Source organism: Platichthys flesus, chromosome 17 (assembly GCF_949316205.1).
Source record: "Platichthys flesus chromosome 17, fPlaFle2.1, whole genome shotgun sequence".
NCBI classification, from domain to species: Eukaryota; Metazoa; Chordata; class Actinopteri; order Pleuronectiformes; family Pleuronectidae; genus Platichthys; species Platichthys flesus.
In genome coordinates this window covers 4823402-4837945 of record NC_084961.1, presented here as the reverse complement: position 1 = coordinate 4837945, position 14544 = coordinate 4823402, and the positions used below count along the sequence as shown (strand labels likewise).

Sequence of the window (14544 nt, the reverse complement as noted above, 5' to 3'; positions counted from 1 at the left end):
ACATGACAGTCCTTGAACATTCTGTGGAAGCGTGGAGAGAGCAGTGGTGGCCGGGTGGGGGCCCCTGGTGGGCGGAGGGATGAAAGTCCTGTCTCTACACAAACAGGAAGTCCTCGGTGTCCTGCCGAGACGAAGGACGCTCGGACGAGAGAAGAAACAAACCTAAAGACGGCAGCTTCGCGTTTGACGAAGAGCGAGTGCATCGTTAACTGGACTGTGCTCTGAGGTCAACCTCCCACACGCACAAGACACTTCTGATGCATACAAAGCTTTAATGGATGACTGCAGATGACTGGATAACACACACAACATCCACACACACACACACACACACACACCTCTATTCAGCCCAGATCTTCAGGTCAGACCTCTGCTAGTGTTGTTGTGTTTTGATCGACAGACCAACGTTAGTTTTCAATCGTAAAAAGATGGTGTTTGAATTCAGTTCAGTAAAAGATTGATTGTTGCTATATTAACGACAGAAAACTGATATTAAAGAAGTAAACTCTTTAAGGTAATTATTACAATTCTTATACTCATTTTTATATCTCAAAGCAGGTTGACAACATCCACTTCAAACTGGCTCAGGAACTTGTTAAGACCTTGATGATCCCTCACTGATGATGCATGTTTGATCTACATGCCACCATTCAAATAAAGTTAGAGCGCCACCCACTGGTCGGAGGAAACAACATGTTCTCCCACTTGTTAAAAGGGCCCAACGGCTGACCCTGTGGCGACACTTGGTACTGCAGTCCTCAGTAGAGATTCTGGCTCTAAATGGCAGCATCCATGATATCTTGGCTTCAACCACAGCAGACAGTCTGTGTTTCTATAGGTGCTCTGTGTCTCCACCTCTGTTTACCACACACAGCTCAGCACTGACACGGCTGTTAAGGCTGATGTCACCTGTCGGCCTCGTTCAAGGGCCATCCTCCCTCCGGAAAAAAAAACAGCAGAAGCAACGACTGCAGCTTCGAGTGTCGCTCATATTCCACTGAGAGTGACAGTTGTGTTTACAGACGAGGGGGGGAAGTGGATGAGAGGAGAGTAGAGAGTAGAGGGGAGAGAGGAGAGAGGAGATACCCTCCCCTCTCATCATTACTGTTGTAATGTCCTGCGGGCATTAAGAGAGGAACGAAAAACTATCTCTCCACTCAGTGTTTTCCACTTGTTTACCAGCAGAATGTGTAATGGAGAAGAGAGGAGACGACAGGAGGCAGGTGGGGTGAGAGTCACAGAGAGACAAACGGGGGGGGGGGGGGTGGAGAGAGAGAGGACGAGAGGCCGGTGTTTTAAAGCCCCAGATGGTTTGTAATGTTCCAAGTGCGACACATTAGCCCCGGGCTTCCTGGTGCTCTCCAGGAATGTGAGCTCTTTCAGCAGGAATCCGCCTGCAGCTTTTCACCTCCTCTGGAAAGGACGGCAGGGGAGGGAGGGAGGGAGGGATGGAGGGAGAGAGGGAGAGAGAGAGAGAGAGAGACTGAGAGGGAGAGAAAGAGAGAGAGAGGAGCAGGACCACCAGCCACAGTGAACCCCGTTCAACACTGCTGGGTTTGTGACTACAAGCAGAGAGCATTTCAGTTATTGGGCGACTGCACCGCAAAGAGGACGGATGATAGAAGGAAGAAAAGATGAGTGTTGGTTCAAAGAGAAGATTTGTGTTGTTTTGTGTTGTCAACAAATCCCGTAAAAAAACTACCAAAGGCAAAAAATGGTAAAAATGGTAATTTCTTCCTCCTGAGATCCAATAAATCTGAGTGGATAAATAAAGCTGTTCTCTATCGGTGTCTTTATTTGTTTATCGTTGATGCTGAAATACATTTTCAGCCTAAATTATGTTAATAGTAGATCAGTTCAGTTTCCTTCCTTTAGTCTGGTCTCTGCAGGTCGATTAAGTTAAAGAGAAACAAGTGAGGAAGTCAACAACAGTCAAGGGTCTCACTACATTTAACCACTCTGTTGTTATGTCTCTAATTATTAAAGCAGTTTTTATTGGTAGTGTAGAAGATTAGAGAGGTTTGAGTTTGAAAACTGAGTTCACATAAAACAAAACAGAACTCTTGACTGAATCAATTAAAAATGAGGAATCTTCATAATTCAAAAAGGGAGGAAAAGAATGAAATGATAACGAAACACATCTGCGACAGAGAGAGAGAGACAGAGAGAGAGAGAGAGAGAGAGAGAGAGAGAGAGAGAGAGAGAGAGAGAGAGAGAGAGAGGATGAGGAATAAAGAGGCAGAAAAGATGAAACATTCTCTCTCTCTCTCTCTCCCTCTGTGGGGCAGACGAACACAGCTCGGCTCGCCACGGTAAACACAGAACCCGCCGCAACCACAACAAACCACAGGCTGCCTGGTACACACACACACACACACACACACACACACACACACAGACACACACACAGACACACATCAGAACACTAAGCCTGTTCCTCTCGCTTTTCACGGACATGCGGCGACACAGAGCCCGACTGCTCTGACTGACAGCTCGGGGGAAACCACTCGGAGCCACGGGGGGGAGGTAAGCCATGAGCCCAGCCCACCGCCGGCTGACTGACACTGATGTGAAAACCACTTCCTCTGATTGGCAGGTGAAGTTAAGTCGTCACGAGCGAGAGGATAAGTCTGATGTGTCGGAATTACAGATGAGTCCTCCTGCCTTCAAAAACAGAACCCTCGAACGTGAGGTTTGGAAACCGTCAAACCGACTCGGATCAGCCTGCATCTGACCTTTGACCCGTGAGAGGCGAAGGGTCACGGGGAAGTCAGAGGAAACACAGACGCCTCTTCACAGGCCAGAGACTCGAGCGTAAAGAGCTAATAAGGCTGTCATACTAAATGCCAGGGAGGCGCGCTCGACGCTCAGGGCTCCGTGTCTGTGCTCATGATGGGTTAACTGACAGGAACTGAAACCGAGACTCACATCACAGCTTCTTCCCGAAGCTTTGAGTCACATTTACACCTCTGTTCACAATTTAATCTCCTATTTGCTGCTTTTCTTCCTGTTTCTTGTCACGTTAACCAAATATCTGAGCACTGGACAAGCAACACAAGCCATTTAGAGGCTTCACCTTGGATTCCATGTCATTATTTTCATCTTACAGACCAAACAATCCATATATTGAAGAAGTAATCAGCAAGTAATGAGAAGGAGTTTACGCTGCCTCCCTGTAACACCCGAATTAAAGTATAGATTTAGTAATTGTGGGTTTTGAAATGGCTTCAGAAGATGATGTGAGGATCATAAGTTATTAAACCCATTAGGATAAAGCTAAATCTCAAAGTAATGAAAGTCGTCTGCCGGGTTCATTTGTAGTGAAGATCACAACTCAACTGCAAATTACTTCTCCTGAGAGATTCTTTGTCACTTTCTTCACTTAATTTGATATTTATAGGATTAACATTAAGAACAAACTGCAGTAAATACGCTGAAGTAATAAATAAATGCAGCCGTGCATATGCACTCAGATTACCGCCTCCTTATCTTTTCCTAACAATATGCATTAGCCTCTCAGTCACGCTTTTTTCCCGGAGTATATTATTCCCATTACTGAGCTTTAATTAAAACCACACAAAATGTCCTTTAATGGAATCAGTGCAGCACAAATCGAAACTCATTAACTGCCAGAAACGCGGCGACTGAGCAGAATGTGCAGAGATACAGTAGCTTTACAGTCAGAGAGCACGTAGGAGAGGAGAGGCCTCATGACAAGTGATATCACACCTCTGAGGTCAACGTTTACCTGAAATGATTCAGAGGGGGGGTGCACGTCGGAACTTAAATATCCAAGTCAGTTGCTACCGGACATTTTCTGGAACTTTTACTCTCAATCTTCCAGCAAAATGTCAGAAAGATGTCATATTGAGGCGTGAGAACACAGAAGAGAATGATTCAAGATAAAACCTGGATGACATTTTGAGTTATCTTGCTTAAAAAACTAACATACAAATATCTCAGGATGAAAACCTATGATCTGTGCGTCTGATTCGAAGGAAAACGATCTGGACCCAATTTCCCCACAGTTCATGTCTCGACCTGAGAGGACGAGGGCCCCTGCTGCGTCTCTCACCTTATTCTCGCCCTCGATGACGATGACGGGCACTGAGGTGGCGGGCCAGCGCTGCTTGGCGGGGAGCGGCTTGTCACAGTTCCACAGGACGATGATCTGAAAGGAGGAAAACACACAAAGGTCTTGTTACCTGGGTCGCTGCTGATTTGATTTCCTCTGAGCAAAGCATCGAGCTCACAGCCGCTCAGCTTGATGCTGAATCTACCCGGTGAACATGTGACCTTTACGCGGCCCCGGGGCCACAAAGGTCACCTTATTACCGGCTGGTAAAGAACCGGAAGGGCAACGGGAGTGATAACAAATTCAATTATGTCTCCAGAATGGTTTGTGGGATTCAGTCCGTAAACCATCAGCTCGTATTTGTGACCATGATACAACATGTGGCTGAACACATTCTCCAGCTCTCCTCCCCCCGTCTCTAATCAGATGATGTTTTACATGACAGACACACACACACACACACACACACACACACACACACACACACACACACACACACACACACACACACACACACACACACACACACACACACACACACACACACACACACACACACACACACACACACACACACACACACACCATGTGACTTCCACGCAGCCGACATGGAAATGTCACATGAAGTTCCCACTGCACAGTGGCAGCAGCCTTCATTAATGTTTGATGAGAAACACACACACACACACACAACATGACTCCTGTCTGACCTTACACCCGTTACACAGCCTGCTCTTCTCATGCATCTCAGATCCGATGCAGCCCAGGAAAACACAATCGTCCAATCACGGCTGTATCGAACACGAGAGGCGGCGCCAGGCTTTAATAATTAAAGGGACTTGATTTAAAAAATCTCAAATCAGGCATGTTGAAGGGGCCGATAGTTACTAATGGCTAGTGGACCTTGGTCTCTACTTAGGGCCATTCTAGTTAAATGTATTAATAAGTCCTCATTTTAAACGAGTTAGTAATTGATTCCTGGCTGGTGATAAGTAAACATCCAGTCCTATAGTCTTCAGCTACTGTTAACCAACATCTGTCCTCCCTGAAACGTCCTTAAGCAAATCAGAAGACACTGAATCCCTCCCTGTCCCACAGAGCAGGAGACAGACTCGGCTCCAGACGTCCCTGATTGAAGCCACCCAGAGGAGTCTCCCTGCAGGGATCAATAAAGTCACATTATTTTGACATTAACCGCTTCACACACAGCAGCCCCCCCCCCCCCCGGGGACTGTGCACCCCTCGTAACTGGACCTGCCACATTACGAGCCGGGAGCCATTTGGATGTCTGTGTTACCGCGTCCCCCTGTGATGGAAGCAGCTGTTTGTGAGAGACAGACACTGAGGACGAGGGGATGGAACAACGTGCACCTCGAAATGCAAATTCATCATCTCATTGTACGAACAAAGATAAAACACAAAACAATAAAAAATGAGGCTGGGCCAAAAGAGTGTACACAACAGGTACACCAACACACATCTACACTCACAGCTGAGGAACACGTTATTCCAATACATGCTTCTATTCCTGTTTGATTAGAAAGACAGATGGTGTCTCTGTCAGCTCACAAGTCCTCTCCGGGGGCTGGTGGAGCCATTGTGTGTTTGTGTGGTGAAGAAACTGTTGATATGTGTGTGCAGCACTATGGAAAGGAAACACTCCTTTCGAGATGCTCGTGCGCACACACACACACACACACACACACACACACACACACACACACACACACACACACACACACACACACACACACACACACACACACACACACACACACACACACACACACACACACACACACACACACACACACACACACACACACACACACACACACACACACACACACACACAGCAGGAGGGCCAGTGTCAGAATGTGCCTCAAAAGCTTTCTTGCGTCCAATTTAGCCTCCTCCGCCCTCCGTGTTCTTTCATTCTCTCTCTTCCATTCATTTATTTATATCCCTCTCCCTTTCGTCATCCGCTCTACCCCCCCCCCCTCCCCCCATCTCCTCTTCTCTGTGCAATAACAGAGGAATAAAACTCCCTGCCTGCTCTACCTGGATCTCCACTTTGTGCAGAAACTGAAGGATGCAAACACAAAAGAGCGTCTTTGAAAAATAAGACGGTGCAGATTTCCACTCATCCAGCCTGCCGCTGGGAGGAAGACTGTTTTCTGGATTACTTGTGCGCTGATGGTTTGGTTTCCCCCCCGAGAGATACAGCTGGAGATCAGCCCTCGATACTTATCCACTGAAATATGTTCTTGTCACAGCTGGAACTGGAAGCAGAGAGAATACCTCCGGCCAGGCCAGACAGTCCTCGAATGAAACCACATCCACCAGAGATGGATTTTTATTTGATGCTGTCATTTTGTGCACAGACTCATAAATATTAGCCTCTTACACATGACTTTTGCATTATCCTGCTTGCTTTCTATCCATCTATCTATCTATCTATCTATCTATCTATCTATCATCCATCTTGTCCACTAAAGGTTCACTTGCTTGCTTGTTCCCTGCAGCTTTCAATAGTGTCACATGGTTTTCATTTCCTGTTTCTGTCCATATCAGCTAATTGCTTCTTTAAACTGTTAGATAAATTATTTCTTCTGGATTTTAAGCTGCCTTTCATTTAGCTTAAGTCCTTGTGTGTGTGTGTGTGTGTGTGTGTGCGCGTGTGCGTTTGGTGTAGATTTAAAGGGGCAGGCCACTATTTTTACTCTATAAAGTCAGTTTAATAGCGATGAGAGGAACCACTCGTTCTGTGAAATCAGTTAAATAACTAATGTGGAGAAGCTTTTCCAGCTTCATTGGAAAGATGTGAACATCTTTAAAGCTAGAAAGGGTGGTACTGAAATTGCATTCTGGGAAATGTAGGATACTGTGTCCTGTTATCATTTAAGACATTTTCTTTTATAACTATATATTTCAGACAAGTATCAGGATGGGATCATCATACCGACAAGGAAATGTTCAAACAACAGAGATATGTACACACACATGCACACACATAAACAACCACAGACACAAAATCCAAACATTCCGCCCACATTAAACACACATGCACATAACTCACCACATTATTCCCATTCAAACACGCAATCGCACAACTGGATGTCCAAACACACGGCACTCACGCGGAAATACATCACTCCTACACAAAATACAAACTCACTTACTCATACTCTCTGCTGGCCAAACAAATGAACGAACAAAGACACTCACACAGTAACACGCACACACACACACACACACACACAAACAGCCAACGGGGAGGAAATTCCATTTCATTTCCCGCACTGGTAAGGAGCAAGCTGGGGAATCAATACACAGCATCTCCAGCTGTCCTGAAGGGACAGATGTAGCACCGCGGCAAAATGTCGCTCTAATTCAATCCCCCACTGTTAACACACAGACACACACACACACACACACACACCCAGGATTGAAGATGAGCTTTATTGTTACTCTGGTTTGAAAATGTGATCATTAAACAGCCGTTCGAGCAGAATAATGTGCTGCAGGTTTGGAAAACAAGGCAGGGATCACTGGAGGACTGGGAAGAGTCTTAACCATCACCACCAGTGATTTCTAGAGCTGCTTTTCAGCTGGTGAAAATAAAACCATTAACTCCCGCTCACACCTGGCTTCTGTCTGCATTCTGCAACAGATTACATCAGCACTCACTCCCAGGTCGAATGGAAAGGGTTTTAATTGGCTCGGATCAGCGGAGTTGGGAACATGACACCCGGGTGAACACGCTGAGCTGACGAGACAGCGGTGAGAGAGAGAGAGAGAGCGCCTCGGTCTCAGGACGTTCAGGATGTTGATCATGAACGTAAAGGGAAACTCCTGTTCTGGCAATGAGAAGCGAGTCAATTGCTTCTTTATAGCAGGTATACCCACATTAATTAGGGTTAAAGAGTTAAGGCTGTAACCCAAAACTTGTTCTAACCCTAAAAGCAAGTGTCAATACCCCACAAAGAATTTGAGAAACTATTTACTTGATTTTTCTATCTTGAACATGTCTGTAATTGTGTAAAACGTGTTGCAAAACAAAACACACACACACACATACACGTATGAGCTTTACCTGTGCACAATACTGGGACTTGGCCACAGCTGCCAGGAGCTTGAGTATGGGCTGGGACTGGGACACCAGTGGGGAGACGGCGTGGATGACCGCTGTGAACTTGGGGTACGGTTTGATTCCTGAAACACAACGACAGACACAACAATCATTATTAAAGCATTTCTTTTTAGAAACACAACCAGGATGCGATGGCGACTGTCAGCTGCCCGTTTAAGCATCAGGCTCTTTGAACAGAATGAAGCCAGAAGAGAACAGAAGCCGCTGATTCCAAACTCCTCACATCTATTTTCAGCGAGAGATGTTTCTCGCATTGAGTCTGTCAGCCGTTCAAAACTAAAGATGATTTTTAAATGTCAGGGATGTAGGTGTTTCAAGCCGGTCTTAAAATATTCAGCAACGTTTTTGAAAATGTCAAATCTCTTGATCACTGGATATATTTCATTTTGTAAACTCCTCAGCTGGATCTGCAGCCCGGCGAGCAGACGACTCACCGCTGATGTGACTTTAAATTCGGTTTGACTTGATGTGAGAAAGAGACTAATTGAGGCTGAAACTGAGCAGGAAGTAAGATATTGAGAAAGACGGATCATAGAGGACGTTCAACTTTTCCTAATTTAAATCCAATCTAACCCAAAGCAACAAAGCGTGGCGCCGAGGAGACCGCATTAGACGAGTCTCCTTTACGCCACTGAGCAACCTCTGTGAGGAGGAGGAGACGCTGCAGTCTGAAAAGTTAGAGCTGGTGATTTGTAAAGAAAAAGTTAAAAGACTGCAGAGATATGAACATTTGTAACAAGCTCATAATCAGACAAGGAACAAAACCTGGAGCCTAAGTTCAGTCCTGCAGCTGAATCTAAACTTTACATGTAATTGAAAACGTTCCTTATTTTTTCCTTCATCCACAAGATCTTTACTCCAGGTATATTAAATGTGCTGGAGCAGCTTTGTTCAAAGTTTCCTCAAACTCAGTTGCAACTTTATTCAGAAAGTTATAAGTGTACCTAATAAAGTGGATTTACACTGTTATGAGTCTTTGGTTATTCTTAACTATTCTTTTCATCACAAACGCCCCAATAATTCAACTTCTTCTAGCTTCTGGATCAAACTTTCATTTTACTGAAGCAACAGAAGCAAACTCTGCTCATGCTGTGAGTCTTTGAGTGTTAATAAACATGGTTTGTGTGTGTTTGTGTGTGTGTGTGCGTGTGTGGAAACCCATCAGCCACTAGCAGCCTTGTCTCCTGAAAACTCATCCGTGTTTAATTGCTTCCTGGTTGACGAACGGGGCGTGGCGCTGTAATCCACGCCTGTCACCGCAACCGTCCATTTCAAAACCATGGCTCCGACCTGGGTGCTCCATCAACTGAGCTCATAGGTTTGCACTGAGCCCGTCTGTGTGTGCAGGAACGTGTGTGTGGATGTTTGCGGTGCCCCGGCAGTGCTGGATGATGATGGAGTGAGGGAGTGAGGGATGGAGAGGCTCCCGGGTCACAGAGATGTGGCAGGGGGAGAACTCGGCGCCGCTGAACCGCAGCAGGAGGAATTGGCTGCGCAGTAACAGTGCTGACTCAAAAACCAATGATGGACGGATTGGTGTGTCAGCAGGACTAATACAAACATCCGTCAAAGGCCCATTCCTCGGCTGAATTTGCGGCGAGATACAGCCATTTGGAGGAGAGCAGTCGATCGGGGGATGAAGGCCATAATTCTGCTGCCCGAACAAGGTCCAAACACACAATCACAGCTGCACTAACATCTGCACAAACTGGCTTCCCCTGCAAAACACTGTGACAAAATATTTGGCCGCAGGGTGATGGATGGTGAGAAACTTTTGTGATCAACCCTTATGGAGCAGTTCATTTCTCCACTGGAGGGTAGGGATGTGATTGTTGTTATGTAACCTCACTTTGTACTGTGTGTTAGTGTGCGTGTTAGAGTGTGTGTGTTTGTGTGTGTTACTGACCCAGTGTGGCGTAGTAGAAAGGGAAGTCTCCCAGGTACCCAGAGTACTGCGGCAGGGCAAACAGCCCCCCAGGGTGACTGTTCCACATCAGGCTGCTCCTGGAGCCGTGCTCCAGCACCCGGTCCTGGATGATCTGCACGCAGCCAAACAAAGTGAACACACATTAGACAACAAATGAGACTGTGAGAGGGTTTTTACTTTGATTTATACAAACTGTCAAGGACGTGATGTCACATTAACGTGCTGCAGAGATTCAGACCGGTTTTCAATTTAAAGGTCCCCTGTGCACTTTATGAAATCAGGTGGTGTGAAGCAGAGACGCTTTTATGAACGGGGCCATGTTTATGTTCATCTTGTGAGGACGCACATCAATACCAGCACGAAGGTGAACTACAGAGGGCAGGAGATGCAACACACCAACAAAAGCAGAAAGGCTGTGAACACGGATGTAAACATTAAATCTCTCGCTTCATCTGACTTGAACTTGAGACCCAATGTTTGTCTGCAGCGAGCACTTCTCCATTTCTATGACAAAGTGCTTTGTCGATGACTTGAAAATGTCATTCCATAAATTCCACAAAGTCAAAAAGATGTTTAAAACTACCCACAATCCTCAGCTTTGATTACCAAGGAACTGCTGACTACAACCCCACAAATCATCAGCTGTTAAGATAATTGTGTACACAGTCTCGTACCTTTGTTTTAAAGTTTTCTGCTCTGAATTAAACATTTTATGATCATGATTGATCTCGGTGCTGGTCGGCCTGGTTCCAGACTTGAGTCTTTTTATGAGGGTTTTCTGAAACGTCGATGGGAAAATTTACTTCCTGGAACTGGAGCCATTCTATAAGTGTCTCTATTCCTCTGCAGAAAGTGAAGATTTAAAAGTCTGAAGCAAGTAAAGGCCTCTTCATCGCTCAGCTACACTGACAAGAACCAAAAGTCTTCAGCTGTATCTGTCAGTCAGTCCGGCCCCGGATTCTCTCTTTGCCCAAATTGAGAAGTCAGTGAAATGGTCAGGAGACATGAGAACAGACACTATTTCCCCTGGACGCAGCTCAAAGGGGGGGGGCTATTACTGCCGTGCCCTTGAGCCATGTTAAATTGCTTCAGTAAAACAGACACAGGTTGGCGGTCAGTGTTTTATGGCGGCTGTAGAGTCGGGAGGTGACGGCCGGACTTGGCTCTGTAACTCTGAGGACGGAGATATAAAGAGACGTGAGGGGAGTCAGGTGATCGATGGGAGCGCGGGCTAATGGCCGAGTGAATCGTGAAAAGTTAATAATAACAGCCGGGGGGGGGGGGGGGGAGTTTATGTAATAAAGCTGATAAAGCCACGTGTAAATTCATCACTTGGTGGCAGGGACATGAGGGAGGGGAGGAAAAACAACAACAGCCGAGTGTGGGTTGGTTTTTAGTTTCCCAAGCTTTGTCGGGGGGGGGGGGTGGAGATAACCATTTGCCTCAGACAAACAGATTAACTGGAAAATCTGTTGGTTTTCTCTATAAAACCAGTGCCCGCCACCTTAAAAACCCAGAGTCCTCTCCACCTTATGAGGGGCAGTGCTGCTCGCTCGGCTGCAGCCCCCCCCCCCCCCCCCGGGACATGATGGACGACTCAATCTGGCCTGAGAACAGCCACAATCAACCAATTAGAGTGTGAAAGATAAATCCTGCTTCACCGCGAGCACACCGCGAGCTCGCCTCTAATAGGTCAGTTTAATAGTTGTACCAGCGCCGCACATCCGGCTGTATTGAGCTTGTGATTGGTCGAAATGTGTCCCACTCCTGACAGGGAAACACAGCATGATAGGTTGGAGTTGTGTTTCCATCCCGCGTGCCGTCTCACATAAAGACACACACGCACACACTGACACACAGACACACACACACACATGCAGTTTGGAGTGGATCTGGAAAGTCATTAAAACGCAAGTGTGTTTGTGAGTGTGTGTGTGAGGAGATTCTATCTGTCAAGATATCGGAGTATGTGTGTGTTGTGTGTGTGTGTGTATGAGAGTGTGTTTATCATTAAAGATCTGTGAGAAGGATGTGTGGGGGGGTAGCGGCTCGACAGGATGAATAAACCATGTCGCTCGTTATCTCGGGGGCTGCCACAGCAACACCATTTACATATGTCACCCGTTCTCCTCTTCACCCTGTTCTCCCAACATTCTTCCCCTCGCTTCTTTTATACAGGACAGTCAGTCAGGATTAAGTGTTTAGCGCGTGCACACACACATACACACACACACACATACACTTTGACACACACACACACAGACTTTCGCCATGTCACCTTGCTCTTTAGTGAGGAGTGACATGTCAACAGGGTTATGGCTGGGTGGTGCCATGCCGATCCGGGCTGACACACAGCCTGACATAATGGGATGTGTATCTGCTTTGTTTGCGTGTGTGTGTCGGTGTGTGTGTGTGTGTGTGTGTTTGAGAGACAGGGGGTAGATAAAAAGACCAGAGATGAAGAGCTGGGCAAAAATCAGACAGACTCTAGACACCGAAGCCACGACCTATTAAGTGTGTTCGAGAGTGTAGCAGCTCTTGTGTGTGTGTGTGTGTGTGTAAAAGTCACATTTTGATGTATGATTTGGGAGGTTAAGGAGTAAATAAGATGGCGGCATTGAGGAGAGCCTTGCTCCGAGGCTTTAGCGCTGCAATCGGAGAGGAATTAGATGCGTGATGGGATGAGAGAGAAGACATTTGTAACCACGGCGAGACACCGGCGCTGCACCCGGGTTTTATCCCTGCATCTAGAAAGCACTTGTTTAAACTGAATAATGAGGGATGGGGATTGGACGGATGAATTGTTTTTCCAGTCACAAATTCCCTAAGGGGGGGGGGGGGGGTTATTGTTAACGGTGTGGATGCACATGACAATAAGAGGTCGGATGGAGGAGGGAGGGAAGGAGGCTCCACCCACTCTGTCCTCTGAGAATCAGAGCCTGTATGCATTCAAACAGGTGGGAAAATAAGAATGAATCCTGACTTTTAAAACTTCTCAAACAACATTAATTTTGGCAGAATTTACTTAATTTACTTTTTTTAATCTTCATCCTCATGAATCCATTCAGTATGAGCAATCTTTTTCTCTCAACTCCCCCCCCGCCTCATATATAGGACTCCTTCATCTGCTTCCTCTGTGTCTCTCTTTTATCACTTTGCATCTGTTGTGTTTAATTTAACTTGTTTAACTTAACTTTTAACAAGAAATCCTAATGGTCTCTGAGGATTCAGGCACTGACGCCTCTTGGCCCCTTTGCACCAACAACACTCCATCATATGAGCTAAGATATTGTGAAATGTGGAGTTTCCAGGGTCACAATTTGAGTGCTACACCCTCTTTTCATCCACTTTGGATAAAACAGAGAAGCATCTCGTGAGAAGCTTCAGTTTTACTCTGTAAACGACACATTCGCACCGAGAGACCAAAGTGATGCCGGAGAATAGAGCAAAGATTGCAGAGACTGCGGTGACACTGCAGCTCGGAGAGAAAGATTGATGATGGAGGAGGAGAGAGGGAGGAGGAGAGAGGAAAGAAGGGCGGGTCTTTGCATGTGTGTGTGTGTGTGTGTGTGTCTTGACTCCTCACCTCCAGCGTGGTCAGCACTATCTTCTCCACAGAGGAGAAGTAGGCCTCCCACAGGAACTGCGTCTGCTGTCTGAGGGACAGGATCTTGTCCTGGTGGATGGAGCGCACCGTGGTCGGAATCTGTGAAACGACAAACACTCAGTCAGTCAGCAGTAAATACGGAAGCTGGCTGTTAATGATTGATCTGGGAACTTAAATGTGGTGGCAGGAAGTTTCTAATTGGTCCCATGGATACACTCAGGAAACTCCCACCAACAGATGGGAACTGTCGGCTGAAGCAGACACTTTGTACTGCAGTTTGTTTGAGCAGTGGCCACAACTATTTTTAGGTGATTTGGGTCAAATCCAAGTCTCAAATGTTCCCAATGCAATTCTACAGAATGACTCTGGGTCCTGGAGGGAAAGTCTGAGTCAAGTCTCGAGGTTTCATAAACAAGTCGCTTTTTCCTTCAGGTCTTTGAACATCCTGGCTAAGTTTGACTATAAATCATGACTGATATGAGCCACATCGGAATCAGCTTCAAGTTCAATATATTGAATTGTTTGTGTTTTCTTTACCAACTATAAAGTTTAGAGTTAAACAGAAAAAAAAGATGAGTTACTTTCTTTGTCATAAGGGTTTGATTGTAACATCTAAGAAATCACTGCCAATATCGTTTTTCCCTAATATCGGCTTGAGTTGCTTGAAAACAATGAGCACAAGTTGTATATGTGCTTGTTGATAATGTGTTTGCAAAAATATCACAAGTTGTTCCCTGAAGAATTACATCATCACCTTGAAAACGACTATCAATTGGATTTTA

At 46.0% G+C, this 14544-nt stretch overlaps 1 protein-coding gene across 1 annotated transcript in view; it reads right to left on the bottom strand.

The window, feature by feature from the left end:
- The window catches only part of ext1b (exostosin glycosyltransferase 1b), a 102344-nt gene that overhangs the window by 9008 nt on the left and 78792 nt on the right, over positions 1 to 14544 (bottom strand). Inside the window, exons 4-7 of the mRNA XM_062409832.1 lie at positions 13742 to 13861; positions 10135 to 10267; positions 8172 to 8290; positions 4076 to 4171 (exon numbers count right to left, since the gene is read on the bottom strand). Of these exons, the coding sequence (XP_062265816.1) occupies positions 4076 to 4171; positions 8172 to 8290; positions 10135 to 10267; positions 13742 to 13861 (468 nt within the window). The remainder of the gene's footprint in view (positions 1 to 4075; positions 4172 to 8171; positions 8291 to 10134; positions 10268 to 13741; positions 13862 to 14544) is intronic.